Below are 15,918 nucleotides of genomic sequence, written 5' to 3'. Positions count from 1 at the left end.
GTTTGGTCCGAGGGTACGTGCCGGTTCTCGGCCACTCACCTTGTTAACATCTTCATCCCATCGTTACGATCATGAACGCCATCCCCACCGGCGTCGTGATCAACATCGGTGTCATCGATCCCATCGATTCCATCGATAACGGTGTTAACATCGCCCTCCCTACGCGGTCATCATAATCACTGATCCCACCGTCATTGCCTTCACGGGTTTCGTTATATCATCATCACCCCCATCATTAACATCGTTGTGATAATTTATTATCGCCATGTCGTTAACATGACTGAAGGAGATGTTGCTGATCAATGAAGACAGACCCGAGTTGGATCTCAACCCTCCTCGTACTGGCGGGGGGTGGTGGCCAGGGACGCGATGGGAATTGGGATTCGTGGGGGGCTTTTGTTGTATTTGTTGTTCTTGGGGGGTTGGTGATGATGATGATGGTTGCGATAACGAAAATGATGATGTTCATGCTAATGGTGGCGGAAGTGGTAATGTTTGTTTGTACCGAGCTTCCTGTCCCATCATTCATTATCCTGATGTAACGATTTGGTATTCCTGGTCTTGAATAGTGTGCAAATATCGACGCTCCTGTGTCTCGTGTGATGTGTGTAGAATGCATGTCCGTGGCTTTGAGTGTAACAATACGCGATATTAATCCTGTGAAAAAAATCGATTCCTTTGCACTCGATTCTGTAGCGGTTCAGTCATCGACGGAGTCGTAGAATCGATTCACCCGTCATGCTCATGTGCCACGTGGCATTCGTAGATTCACTGTGCGGATGCATTTACTGTTTAATTATAACAAAGAAAACCTCTTACATGATGAAATTAATCTTCTTGGTTCTTTCGTGACTTTACCGAAAAAACCAAGAAGATGAATCCCTGCAGTCACGAAAGCTTTAAATCGAAAATGATAAAATTCATCCAAGATTGGAAAAATATGAAACAAACTTTAAACTTGATGGTAAAAAGTAAAGATTTTGTCAATTATAAGTGTAATCGTGTCCAGCGCGTGAGTGGTGTCGTGGTTTCCGGTGCGTGAGTGATGATTGGACATTAACATTTAGCTACCCGCCTCTGCCCCAATGTGACGTATTTCCGGTCACTATTCTGTTACACGATTATGTTGCCTTATTTTTACGATGCAGTTAAACCGTCTAGTTTGCATTTCATGTTATTTGTACTCTGTCGTGCCAACACGAGCATACATAAAATAATCGTTCAGCAGACTTTAACGAATAAAATAAGTAACTTTTTTCGCACCCTGCGGCCTTCATATAAGATTTGATCTTATTTCATGGATGATTATTTGCATACAAAGTGATCATGGACCAGGTGAGAACTCCTGAGTGGAAGCCAAAGGAGGGAAAGCAGTCAAAGAGGGTATTTTCCACAGTAGTGGAGTGAATGAGATGGGCTTCTGTTCAGGTGCTGGGTGGATTGTTTCATCATGAGACCAACTTTGGAAGGCCTTTATCCAGCAGTGGATTTATTTTGACTGATGATGACATTTTTGTTCCCCTTACGAGGTTAAGACTAATCCATCATGGACCAGGTGATGACATTCGTGGAGCCAGGCAGGCAGTTCGCCAAGGATTCCATCCGGCTCGTGAAACGCTGCACAAAGCCCTGACCGCAAGGGTGTGTGTCCCATCATTCATTATCCTGAGAATGCACAGCTTCCAGCTGTTATGGTTTTTCGTATATATGCTGAACTTCTTTCGCACCGTATTTAGGCAACCGTGCTAATTGGAGGTGTGTGTGCCTATATTGCGGTGATAGTTGTGTCCCAGGATTGAAACCATGCCAATTTTAGGTGACTGATTGGACTCAGCACTGAGCTAGTCACCACTAAGATCCCTTGCTTTAAATCCAGGCAATTGCCCCATTATTAAGCTGAGTTCTAAAGTGTTAATGGTCTGAGCCCAGTAACAATACTCGATTTTGCAACTTAACTATATTCCTGCTCTGAGAATTGTCATACGACATTAATCTTTGTCCATTGGAGCCTGGCAAGTGGGAAAGTGCTACCCCAGAGTGCCAAAATGTTCAACATACAGCAAACACCCATTGACTGACACGGAGTTGGGAGACCAGCAGTAAATTGACAAGGCTGTACATTTTGACATGTACATTTTTTGAGAGTCTTGCATTTGGCCAATTTTTAAGTGTTTTCCATGCGAGTGCAAACTGGAGTAACCGCATAAACTCAATCATGCATGTGAGGATTACACTCAAGAGGTCTCTGCAGCAAAGCGCACAAACCCGCCTGGTGTACGGCTATCGCCAGGCCAGCTCACAGCCCAGTGGCTTTGGAAGTTTAAAAAATATGCACAATCTCTAAACCCTTGCCTCCAAATCGCTGGACCGCACGCGTGAACAACCACACTCGGCTTAATTGCAGGGGCACATGAGACTGAATCTGGTAATACTTGGAAATACAAATGCTCAACCTTAATTCAGCCTAAGTGCACTATCTTGATTACAAATGTTCAGTGCTAATTATTGCACTTAAATTTTAAGTCCTCTTATCCGTTAATAACTAATTATTAAACATCTAAATTTGTCTGAATTTCTTTAATGGTAAATACTTTTGTTGGGTAAATAGGAGGCTTATTGGAGCAATTAATGATTACACCTTTGGTAAGGTAAGCTTATGTTTGGGTTATAAAACGTTTTAAAACTTCTGTATAAATCTATCACTTTGTAGTATAAAAAAATAATCTGAAAAAGTGTTTATTATTTATTGGGACAAAGTATGCTCAAGGGAAGGTTGTATTTCTCTGTGTAACCTCTGCATCTGACTGCTGATGTGTAAATGGCTTTGTGTAATGATGCATCTGTTGTTAATGCAGAGTTTCAGAAGATCGCAATAGCAACGGCAATTGGCTTTGCCATAATGGGCTTCATCGGCTTCTTCGTGAAACTCATCCATATTCCCATCAACAACATCATTGTGTAAGTGGAGTGTAGAATTTCTAAATGTCCTTCATTTGAACTCTATCATATCACACTTAAGTGTTAATAGCACTGCACAATTTACTTGGGTGTTATATGTTACACCTTGTCACGGTCACTTTTTTTTCTTTCTCACTGAATTATTTTTCATGAGTTGAGTGTTGAAAGAGGCTGTTAATGTGATAGACTCCTTGGTGTAAATTTTGTTTAGCAAACACGTTATAATTGATTTTAGAAATGTTTAAAAGAATAAGTTTGTGAGCCACGTTGATGAGTGCTGGCTATCCTTTGGCACATGCTTCAAGGTGCTCACCTTATGTCATTCAAAATTATTGGATTGTGGGTGCCAACTGCATATTTGAGTTGTGTGTTTGTGTGTTTTTTCAGTGGCAGTTAAGATCAACTGGAGTTCTACTTTGAAAGAGATGCTGTCACTTCTGGAGTTAACTTTATATCGTCAACAGTGAAATGCCATAATGTTGAAAAATGTGTCCAATGTTTTACCAGCCGTTTTTGACATTCAGTTTTGTCTTGACTTATGAATAAAGCCCATGTGAGTGATATTATTGAAATGTCTATTTTAATGTACTGAAATGTCTCTTTTAATGTACTGAAATACACTGACCACGGCTTGGTGAAGGTCTCTCAACATCCATGGTCTTGCAATGTTACAAACCATCTTACCCTGCGGTACATGAAGTGATTTAATCTCGATCAAGTGGTGGTGACTATCCTCAGAGGGTGTTTCTGTCCTTTGGCTGACATTCCATAACCAGCCTTGACCATTGACAGGCCAGTCTTCCACGAATCAGGAAACATGCAAATTAGAGTCTTGGCTGTGAAGAAAATGAAGTGGGATGAGGCTGGAAATAAAATCTGCTTATACATAACTTAAAACAACCTCGGGAAAAGCATTTCTGATGTGGCTGTGCTTCAGGGGACTAATACCATTGGAGCGCTGAGCAAACATCAGATCCTCTGCTTGATTCCAGGTCACCACCTTGTCAAGTATGACAAGTTGATGGGTGATATTATTCACCCAGCCATTAGCCGCACAATAAACCTGCCATGTTACGTTTCAGCTCTGAGGATTTAAATGTTCCATTTGCCACACTGCTGGTGCGAAGTTGCATTTCGTGTGGATAAGAGCAATCAAATCTGAGGTTTTTGAGAGGCTGCTCCCACGAAGTGATCCGTAACTGTTTCGAGTTGTGCTTGCAATCGCAATCTGAACGTAATTGTGAAAAACATTGTGTTTAGCATGGAGAGATATTGGTTATGCAATTAGGGTTTTATTGAACTGCAGCAATTTTTATATGTAATTTCTGATTGAGTCTACATTTAAATTAACTCTGGAATTATCACAATACATCTGGTTGCATTCATGCATTTCACCATTACTCCAGAAAACGAATATTTTTCACCCAGTGCACCTAGCCTTTGAAAACAAAGAAACAATTTTGAAAGGCATACGCACTAGATAGTCAACATTGGAAATGTGATGCATTTAAAGGTCGAACTCCGCCTTCACTCGAGGTGTCCTTTGATCTTCTTGGTTCTTTCGGTAAAGTCACGTAGAAGGGAAGTAATAAAATAATAAAAATAAAACAATTCTCACGACGTTTCGGCCACAACGCAAGCAGCCGTCCTCAGGTGAAAACCAGGTCCGTCGAGGCGACAGTCTGACTCTGTCGCCTCACCTGAGGACGGCTGCTTGCGTTGTGGCCGAAACGTCGTGAGAATTGTTTTATTATGTTTTATTTTTATTATTTTATTACTTCCCTTCTACGTGACTTTACCGAAAGAACCAAGAAGATGAATCCCTGCAGTCACGAAAGCTTTAAATCGAAAAGTGTCCTTTGATGTCAGAGGGCAGTGCAGCTGATGATTAGTATGAGCGGAAGTGGTTGCGTGGAGGTTGTTGGGCAGTCGACCTTGGAACCCCAATCGCTTTACGCTTGTCGGGAATTAATATTGACGAGCGCGCTTTGTAAACGTGTTTTAAACGTTAAGACCAGGTTATCGCTAAACTAGTTACTGATGCTGGACGAAGCCTGACAATACGTGTACCGTCTACAAATTAATAGTACATCACATGGCAAAGTATTTCATGCATGCAAATCAACTTTCAACTTTTTTTTGGACAGTCATTTTATTTGATCATTCCTGGGTGGTATGGTAGTTGGTGCATTGTGTTAAGAACACCACTCATTGAGTTTGATTTGCCAGCCGTGGATTCAACATTGTTGAACTGGCCTTGAGCTATCCTTCAATGGTATTGACCGACGTGGTCAAACAACCAACGGTGTAGGGAGGGGTTTTTTGGTCATGGGTTGACCACAGGGCTTATCACGTTGGGATGAGGACGTATGTGTAGCAATATTTGTTTTCGTTTCTTAAATTCTACTTAATCTGGCACAAAGGGGGTTTGTGTCTGTGCTTCATGATTAAACTATAAAACATGATTCCTGCGGAATTAAAGTAGAATTCAATGGCTATGTTTGCACTAAAATATCTAAGAGACTTAGCTGTTATAGGCATCTAAAACTCATGTGGCTTTTATAGACAAATCCCATTGCGTTTGAATGCGTATTCTTACAGATAGATTTTTTCATTCGGTGGCGAATTCAAATGTATAAACTACACCGGGGTTTAGCAAATGTGAGAGATTACCACAACAAAAATTCGATGCTAATTATACCTGTTTGCATTACATTTGTTTCATTTTAGGTTTGGATGCTTTTGGCAGAATAACTCGTAAATTAGAAGCGTAGCCTGATTTAGAATAATCCTATGACTTCGTCGAACTCGGTAGGTCCGATATCTCGTGCTCCCAGGAAGCCGTGGGGCCGATGGGTTGTGTCTAAAATAACATTTGTGGAGAGGTATAAATGAGACATTGCTTCTCTAACGTGTTACTTCTATTAACGACAACCAACCATGTGACTGCTCTATTGTTCTTCTTCTTGGTTCTTTCGGTAAAGTCACGTAGAATGGAAATAATAAAATAATAAAAATAAAACATAAAATAATTTTCACGACGTTTCGGCCACAACGCAAGAAGCCGTCCTCATGTGAAGAACAGGTCTGTCAGAAAGACAGCGTCTGAATGAACACCAGGCTTGGCAGCGTATATTTAAGCTGGGTTGGAGGGGGAAGAGCGCCTTGACAAAGGAATTTGCATATCAAGAGAAACCTAGCATACCCATGGGAAATGCAGGTATGTGATTAGTACTACTTTTGCCCGTGCATTATGCAGGATTAGCAGCATCAAAGGGAGGTGATATGGGAAATGCAGGTATGTGATTAGTACTACTTTTGCCCGTGCATTATGCAGGATTAGCAGCATCAAAGGGAGGTGATATGGGAAATGCAGGTAAGTGATTAGACTACTTATGCCCGTGCATTATGCAGGATTAGCAGCATCAAAGGGAGGTGATATGGGAAATGCAGGTATGTGATTAGTACTACTTATGATCTATTGGTACGCATTGTTGAGCAGCAACGCGTTGCTTCGCTAGAGGGCGATGTAAGCACGTGATGCTGTGATTTCTTTTTTTGGACCCGAAATGAGGCGCTCGATGCTCTGGAGAGAAATGAACGTGGCGAATTGCAAGTGCGCGCCGCATTTTTATTCCAGTCAATTATCGCTCAGAGTGAAGTTAATGGGTGTGATTGAAGTGCCAAGTTTAATTAAAATTCCACGTCAGCAGTTTGCCAATCTTAAGACGCTCTAAGAAATAGGTTCAAATGGCTTGGGGCAAAATTATGAAATGGATGCCAACAATTTAAATGTTGCATTAACTAGCATAATGATAGTGCATTGAACGTGGGTGGGAATGATTAAAGAGAACAAAGAGTTACAATTTTCTGAAAACCACGAAAGACATGTCGAAGAGGCGAGATAAAATAATTTGCTGAACAAAATATTGAAACACGAAACTGTGAAATGGTCAAGGAAATAACGATTAAAGAACTATGGGAACACGAATTAAAATCACTGAAGAGGTCGTAACAATGGGCGCATGAAAGCCAAAATTTGGTTTGCAATAGGCTATTTGGAAGTTATACAGCCCTTGGGGAGTGAGATGGAACTCACTGAACATCAATTACGCAGGACGAGTTTCTGGAACGGAATTAGCAGACCTACTTACTCAGCATTCAAAGATGTGAAATATGTGAATCATGGAATGATCCCACAATATTTCTACTCAAATTGGGTCATATAACGTAGAGCAATTCGTGTCACACTGCACATTTGTACATTGTTCAGAAACATTGGGAACAGCATAATGAAAATTCGAGGCCAACCAGCTACATGAGCAAACTGCGTTCATGAAAGGTTTCTTTCCCATTCATCGCATATAAACTATCAATGATTCTGGACAGACGAATCAATATCAAATACCAATCTGTCTTGCCTATGCAGACTATGAAAATTCAGTTGACTCGGTGGAAATTGATGCCGTTACTTATGCTCTCGCAAACCAAGGTATCGATAAAAATATATTTAGAAATTCTAAGCATTTAACAAAAATTTATCATTCCACTGATAATGCAGTACGTGAAGTAAACCAAAATAAATGAGAAGGGAAGTCTGGCAAGAATACATTTTGATTAACGTTATTCACAACAGATGTTTTCTGAAAATGGAGTTGGAGAAATAAAGGTGTCAACGTTTAAATTGACACATGACAACCAACGGGAACTAACTAAAGGGTATGATTGAGACATTTAATTAGGGCTGAAAAGTTGTGCTCAAGATTAACACGAGTAACACAGTCACGTACAACGAGTTCGCTATGCAATTGGGTCAATAGTTGTTGGCATATTGCATACAACTTGAAATCACACCAGACGTTGTATACAAAGGCCAGTTACTGCAGACGGACAGGGAACAAATGAATGAAATGAAGAGGTGGACACAAATGGGTTTCAGTGTTTTTTTATAAAACTGATTAATATTGAAGATAATCTTAGCCATGTGTGTAAAAAGCACTGTTTTTGTGTACGTCACTTGCTGTGACGTTCAGTTGAGGAATATGAACAGCACGCAATCGAAGTACAGAGGTGCACGCTTGGCTTATCACGAAACGCAAAGAGGAACACTTGGATTCGAGAATATACTCAAGTTAGAGACATCGTCCAGTGTTGACCTTAGAAAAGAACGTGCCCTTGGGCATGACACGGCGATGGAAAGCGATGATAGCCAATGGTAAGAGGCTAATGGCGGAGCGGCAGCCAAAGGAGTGAACATCTGAGAGGACATCCAGTGTAGAGATTGAGCGATTAATCAGCTCGTGTGTGTGATGTGATGTGCGCTGTACCATCGCAACACAGAGAGACCGCTTGAGGAGGCCATTCAGTGGGTGATTTGGTGATTGTTGATGATATTAATTGTTATACAAATGCATTTTTAGATAGCCTTAAACATGGGTTGAAATAAGCTTCATACGCTTTTACAGTGCTGAGAAGTATTATTAAAAGTGGTGCAGACATATTAGCTCGTGGTAGGTGTTTCCCCCTAAGCATCTTTCATCTTCCTGTAATTATAGCCAAACGAGCGACGCTGTCACATCAGCTCGTGTATAATTGGCTGCATCTTAATTGCACCAACTGTTTTATCTATCTCGGTTTGTCACAAAGGGAAAAGCACACGCCTACATCCCCTTATACAGTAATTGCGCGCCTGCTAAGTTGTATATATGACCTATTCTCCAGCAGGGCAAAGGAATTGGTTTTCAATATCTTGTCCCTGTAGTCTTGACCCCACTCTGGGTCATATTTAGCCCCTCCATTACAGACGCCACAATGGCCCTGCCACTTACAGAGCAGAGGAGCTCTGCAATTGTGTGTGTGTTTTTTTTATTTTCTATTGACTCGTCTGCGTTTTATTCCAATATTGCTGCCGCTATTACCTGCTGCAGATAAGTTGCGTGCTCAGTGTTTTATGCATTAAAAAAATGTCACGTGTGCTATCTAAAATTAATGCCTAATAATACGTACGCCGGAGATGCTTGCAGTGGTATATTGGTTAATACGCTGCACTTGCAGGCCACAGGTAGCAATCGTCCATTCTCCCCAGCGCAGCGGCTGAAACTTCTGTGGAAGTTTCTCAAATCTCCCCCAACCTCTCTCCATGATCGATTATCGATTAGCACGGTTGACTTCGTACGGCGCGAAAGAAGTTTAACATGCATACGCCCAGGGGCATAAATTGGCACGTAGCAGCCAGTCAACAGGTTGCGTGTGAGTGGGGTAACGTGTGACTACTCCCACCGCTTCTAGCGTGTCGAACCAGCGTGGAAGAGTAGACCAAATATTCGCTTGTGGAGGCCCCTTCCTCCAGCAGCTTCTTGAGGTGTGAGCAATCAGTGGCAGCGCCGCACCGTTACCATTCACCTCGCGAATAACGCTTGGGCGAATGTGTCCGCACGGCAGAAAGAAGCAGCCACGTACGCGGTGGCGATGATGCAGCCACGTGTCGTCTACCGTTCGGGATGAAGAGGGAACGATTTTGAGTGAATGAAACATTGAACTTTTATTGGGTTCGTAGAGCGAGGTTTCTCGGACAGTTGTTGAAGGTGGCATTGCAGTAAACAAAAAATGTACGGCTCTGGTTAAGGTTTTTTATTTGTCCCGTGAGTGTTTAAGATTGTGCGGTATTTATCGAAATTATTCGTGACTTCACCGTAATGTTGCATTTCACAACCTGAAAATAAACTTAAGTCATATCGTGTCGAAATTGGGGGGGGGGGGGGGGGGAGCGCAAATACTCAAGGACCTCGCATCTTATTTTGAGAAATGGGTTTTGTGTTCCGAGACAACGGAGATTTCCATTCCGAATTCTGCAGTTAGTTGTGCAATCACCCCGTTTAAGAAAATGGCCCGGGGAAAATGCATCACAGCCCGACTTTTGAAGTTACTTAATTCGGCATTTATCCAAACTAGGAGATACATTTTTATCTGCCCTGCAAACATCGTTCATCGCAACTCAAACTGAAATGTGTAGGTCTTGGATCCGGAATAAGGTGAAGTGTAAATATTTTATGTCTGGGCTGAGACCAACTTGCTACACTTGAGAAGCCAGTTTCATCACGATTATCTGAAACCCAGATGTGAACCAAGGGACTCGGTGGTGCAGGCTCACTGCTCAATCCACGAAGCCATGAATCCTAATTTGTAACAGTGCACCTGCCTGCAGTGTCTGGTTTGAGCCATATGGCTAATGTTGATACACATTTCTATAAACTCACTAGATTGTAAGTATATTGGCGAGGAGCAGCGTGGGGAAATGCTTCTCTGCACTGCGCTACAATCCCAGTAGTGTGCGGCATCAGTGGCATATTGCATACGATCATACTCTGGGTTTTATGTGAACTCGGCAGGAACATTATTACCTGGTACATTGTACAACTTCAGCATCGGGAAGACGAACGTGACTGACGTGGTGCTCGCCACACCATCCCTCGTGTGCAATGCCGGCCTTATTAGGGATTCAGATACAGCAATTCACTGCAGTATTAAACAGGATTTAGTTTATGTGCAAGCTTCGTGGGGAGTAGTTGCATAGTGGTTAACGCATTTCACTACAAACTCGACAATTTGAGTTAAATTCCTGCCCACGGCTAACATCAGTGGCGAGTGTTATCTGAGCCGGTTCTGGTCCTCTCTGAGATCGACTCAGCATTAAACGATTGCTTGACCACACCACCTCTTGGTGTGATGTGCTGGACTTAATCCGTAATTGCTACCAGCACTTGCCCGAACAGTCTGATAAAGGCTATACAGGGGGTCATTCGTCTTATTTTCTGAACTCTTCCACTTATATAAATGCCAGATTAATGGAAAATGTGTTCCCACTGGAACCGTATTGACCGTTAGGACAATGACAATGTTTCGCTGACCTTAAACCTCAGAGGAATAGGTGACAGACATTCTTAAGGAATGCACAGAGGCAACTTACTGCAAAGATCACAGCAAAGCCCTTTGCGCTACCTTGCAGTGCAATCCTAAGCCAGTGGCCGTAATGGCACGTCTTCTGCATGAATCCCTTGGGTTTCGTTATCGTCGATGTGTTTGTCCTGGAACTAGTTTCGAGCAATGGCAGAGACGCGCTTGCTGTAATTAAGGCGACCAAACACGGGCCGCAACTGCACACTCGACAGAGCAAAGAAGGGCTGGCGCGCCCCACTCACCGTGCGCTATTGCATAACAGACTCCATTACTCGGATGGTGCAGAAAATAGATGTAAGTTTTTTTTTTAAATATAGAGTGCTTCTGGATCATTTAACGGAAACCTTCTGCAACAGATGAATCAAGGATCGCTGCTGCTGCTGCTTCAAGCTGAAAAGGCGTGGCATTTGTCGCTGTGAATTTGTATTTACTTCACAAACTTTAAGGGTAACAAGAACACATAACAAACAAGGGAGACACGTGTGTAATTAAACTGCAATGCATCCACGGACAGCTTTATCTAAAGGTGCCAGTCGCATGATTGTGATCGCTACTGTAAAAATAGCTCACAGGCTCCAATGTCAGCCATATCCCACCTCCCAGCCACGGCTCCGCGCTACGCCGTTTAATGTTCAACACGAATGCTCATTTAAACGGAAATTAGGGCAATTATTCATTACAAGTGCACATCTGTTGATTAATAAAATCTGGAAGATGATCCGTGGGGAGGCAAGCCGCCTGGAGTTTGACGAGCCCTCTGCTTAGAGCTTAGACCATCATGCGCTCTCTGAGAATGATCGGTGTCGTGGTATCGATAGGATGTATATCCAATGCACATTTGCATGTATTTATGTATGTTGAACTTCTTTAGCACCATACGTAACCGACACGTCGTCATTGTCATTATCGGCAGCCATGGTCAATACACTGCTGGCACGATGCCTCCCCCCAAACGCCACAATCCGCAATGCAAAACTGCGCGCAAGCCGATCCCATCAATCGACGTCCCCTCGGGTGCGTCCCCTCGGGTGCGTCCCCTCCTTCGGTGGCCACTCCATCGTTATTCTCACCCACGGGCCATCATCCGCTTCTTGCGACGTGTCCTCTCCAAGCCCACTTACTTTTATTCACAGTCAACGTGATGTGTTCAGCATTCGTACGTTCTAAAATCGAATGGTCGTGCGTACACACAAGGGGGGATATTGCATGCAGGGCGCACTCTGGCGCGCGTGCGTGTGGGTGGCAGTAGCCCTCTCCACACACACAGAGCCAGGCTGAGTGAGGAGCACCTGCTGATATTTAATATTGCTCAGTCGCTGTGTTCACTTTTTTTGCTGCATGAAATTTTTATAAGGCTAATTAAAATCTTTTAATGTGATTTCACGTGCCTTAATATAAAGTCTCGTCTCCTGCTACGTGGAGGAGAGGGGGGGAGAAAAAAAACATCAAATCATTCACATTAAAACAAGACAAAGACAAATGTCTCCCTTGTAGCCTTAACACATTTTTGGGGCAAGTTCTGTTAGCGGGCACCTTAATATGCACACACCCACGCTCTGTAATCAAATGTGTGCGTGAGACGCAGGTGATACACACGGATGTGCCCTGCGCGTGTGCGACAGATAATGCCTCTTGCACATGTAAAAAGAGGGCATTTCTTCAGCATAAATAAAGATTCTGATTTCATGTTCTGAGCGTACGGCCACCAGAAGTATGAATGTTTCACCGCAGTTGGTCGATCCACGTGCAGCCTGTGGTGGTGTAAAGCATGGGTATCATCCAAGATGTCTGACCAGCAGGGAATAGTAGGCCAAATTACCCTGTAGCTCTCTCGAGCTCCCTTCTGGCGGAGATAATTCAGCGAGCAATGACACAGAGCAAGAAATTGTAGTTCCACGCCGTTACCATTCACCTTGTTGAGTACATATTTACAGTTGGCTGTTTTATCCAACAGGCTACATGAAACACATACACATCATATAAAAAGCCAAGAGTATTAAAAAATATCGACAGGACACTATTAACATTTATGAGCCCAATGTTTTAGTCACTGTAGATAATTATTTGAAATATATATACTTTGTATCTTTTGATGAAAACCTCGATGCAGGAGTTGTGATTGTGAGCCACCGGAGTGCATTTGATGACCACTGTGCACAGGGGACACACGTTTGGAAGGTTATAAGTTATAATGTTGCGTTTAATCACAATGCCATGCATGCATGCACTCGTGCGTGTGCAAGGCAGTGGAACTGCGTGATAAAATGACACCATTTCTTTCTTCACAGTTAAGTGATCACTCATCACGCAGAAATTTGGCGTATTGATCGGCCCCAAACAGTCTCCGCGCGTACGCTGAGTAAAGCATTGATTAAAGATTACTTTCCACTGCTAATTGCTTTGAAGAGAGCGAAGCTTCGTTCTCTATGGAATTATGTGTCAGTGCCGGGATAATCACAAAGGGACCGTCACAGTTGTCTGCCTCCCAGCCACACAGACACATTTGCCATTGAAGAAAGTCAGCAACACATTGCTCAAAATGACTGTTGGCCAGTGCTTATCTCTGTTGGTGGGCCTGAGTCAGCGGCTACATTTTGCACAATTTCCCGGCAGGCAGTGATTATGTTTTTTTCCGCAGATAACCACGAATGCCATCCGAAATAAGTGGCCCTTGTTTGATGGACCTGTAATGCTGGCAAAAATATAATTAGCAGATTTACTTTCTTAAGTGTATACACAACTAATACCTTGGGTGTGGAACAGTGCCTCAGTCATTCTTCTCTCCAAAAAAGGGAGACAAAAATTGATATGAAGGATCACAGACCCATGGACATCCTATCGTGCACACACATACATGCAGTATATATATATGAATTGTCATGAAGAGCACGGGGGATAGACTGGTGGACAAATTCGAGGCCATTCATCCGCGTGAGCAAGTGCGATTTAAAAAAAGAAGGGTTTCCTACCATTGACCACATCATCATCATAATAGCCAGCCTTGATTTGTCGACTGTTGGATGAAGGTCTCCTCTCCGCATTCACGCAGCCTGTCACGGACTAGCAGTACAAATGCAGGGTCATACAACAAAATAAAAGACTGTGGGAGAAATGCTGTCGGAAAGGAAGAACGGAATCCATACTCTTTGGTTCTTTCGGTAAAGTCACGTAGGTATAAAATAAAATAAATCACGACGCAACACAAGCGTCCATCATCAGGTAGTAAAGCATGGTCTGCTGCTGAAACGTCGTGATTTATTTTATTTTAATACCTACTTGACTTTACCGAAAGAACCAAAAAGGATGGATTCCTGCAGTCACGAAAGCTTCAAATCAAGATTGAATAACGGAATGTTTCTACTTGGGGTTTCTGTTGTTGAAAGTTAACCAAGGATCAAATTGTGGAAGAAAAGAGGTGAATTAGAGCAAGATGGAGCGCTTTTCGAATGCTGAATTTGATAACAAGAGGCAACATGGTGATGCGCCTGAAGAAGAAAGTTTTTAATTGGCGTAAAGTGCAGATGGTTTTTTTAAATTGGTGATTTCTAATGAGAAACGTGGATAGATGTATACTTGAAATCACACTGAGACAGAAATAAGAACACACGGATCAGGAAACAAACACAAATTTGAGATATCGTATTGACTGTAAATTAAGTGGCCTTTGGCAGGGCTCGAATGGACGACGGCCAACAGATGAGACAAGTGGTGAAATGGCAGCTTTTTTTATATAAAGAACACACCCAAGAGGACGATCACCGTGGAGATGGCCGTTATTCGATCAGCTCGTGGATTGCGGTATCGCGAGACGATGAACGATCGGCAACAACGACGAAAGAGCTTCGTCATTTCATCCTGCAGCACACAGCCCACGGATGATGAAGGCGATGCAAAATTATGAGCTGGCAGTCGATTTCCCGACCGTGAGTCATGTATTCAGTCACAACGCGACCGAACCTTTAATGATGCCAGATGTGGGATTGTGTTTTGCTGTGCCTACAGATTTTCTCTGGTAAGCCCTTGCACACCTCGTGTAATGTTTTTTTTTAGTATTAATGATGGTGGTGAAACATTGCATGTCTGCCGTGTGTCTGTGTTGGCTTATCTTGGGAGTTTTGAGCGTGGTGTAATTACACCCCTGCCTCGTTCTATGCCTCCCACTAGTGACGTTCTGACATTACCCTATGGATCGGCTCTTCGCGAGAGCATTATTTTTATCCATCCATTGTAAAGCAGTCAGGTTTATATTACTGCCGATAAACAGATGGTTTTATTTCACAGTGGTAATTGATAACAGTATAGCAGGTTTACAGTTGTGTTTATGTGCTTTATATATATATTTAAATGGCTGAGACCGTTAACGAATTCACGTTGGACCATCGCAAAAGGAACTGGGAGAGAGAGTGGGCCCATTGATTTCCAAACCATTTTGTGTCCAATATGTGTGTAATTAATTGTTCATTAATAACCGATGTACATTTAGAGTGGCTACTGGTACTTTTTCCTGCTGACATTTGGCCAACGTAATTTTCTTTTCTTTTATATCAGACACATGACCAATTTTATGACGATAGCTCTGAAACTCTACGCACCAGCGTGCATAAAATTCTAAGCAATCCATTATGGCATTTGCAAGATATTCACACTAGGGTGTGGCCATTAAATTCAGCTGATCTCCGCTATTGTACACACGCCGGCAGTTAGATTAAATATAACTGCTTTTTTACAGCTATCCGCTTGTCACCCAAACACTAGAGAAAATGTGAACCATATCGGAGGCAGTGTGCAGTAATTCGTGCGCTGCGCAATGAACCCGACTACCCGGGTTCGATTCCCGCTCCTGGCCAACACCGGTGATGATTATCTGAACTAGTCCTGTGCCCCCCCACGCCCCCCCCTCCCAGGTCGACTCGGCCTCAAATGAGTACCTGGTGCGATGTGTAACCGTTGTAACTAGGGAGACAAAGGCGGCTGGGCACGGTATTGTCCACCCACCCCCTCGTG

General features: G+C 42.9%; 1 protein-coding gene across 1 annotated transcript; it reads left to right on the top strand.

Moving 5' to 3' along the window:
* Positions 1 to 1,546: 1,546 nt before the first annotated feature.
* On the top strand, positions 1,547 to 3,519 carry LOC133345952 (protein transport protein Sec61 subunit gamma-like). The gene is given in 4 exon segments (XM_061557102.1): positions 1,547 to 1,627; positions 1,629 to 1,641; positions 2,856 to 2,958; positions 3,346 to 3,519. Coding segments are annotated over 4 exon segments (207 nt in total). The 3' UTR covers positions 3,356 to 3,519.
* Positions 3,520 to 15,918: the final 12,399 nt, after the last annotated feature.

This window comes from Lethenteron reissneri, chromosome 23 (assembly GCF_015708825.2).
Source record: "Lethenteron reissneri isolate LAM-NWPU_2019-01 chromosome 23, ASM1570882v1, whole genome shotgun sequence".
NCBI lineage: Eukaryota > Metazoa > Chordata > Hyperoartia > Petromyzontiformes > Petromyzontidae > Lethenteron > Lethenteron reissneri.
This window is presented reverse-complemented; position numbering and strand designations above follow the sequence as displayed.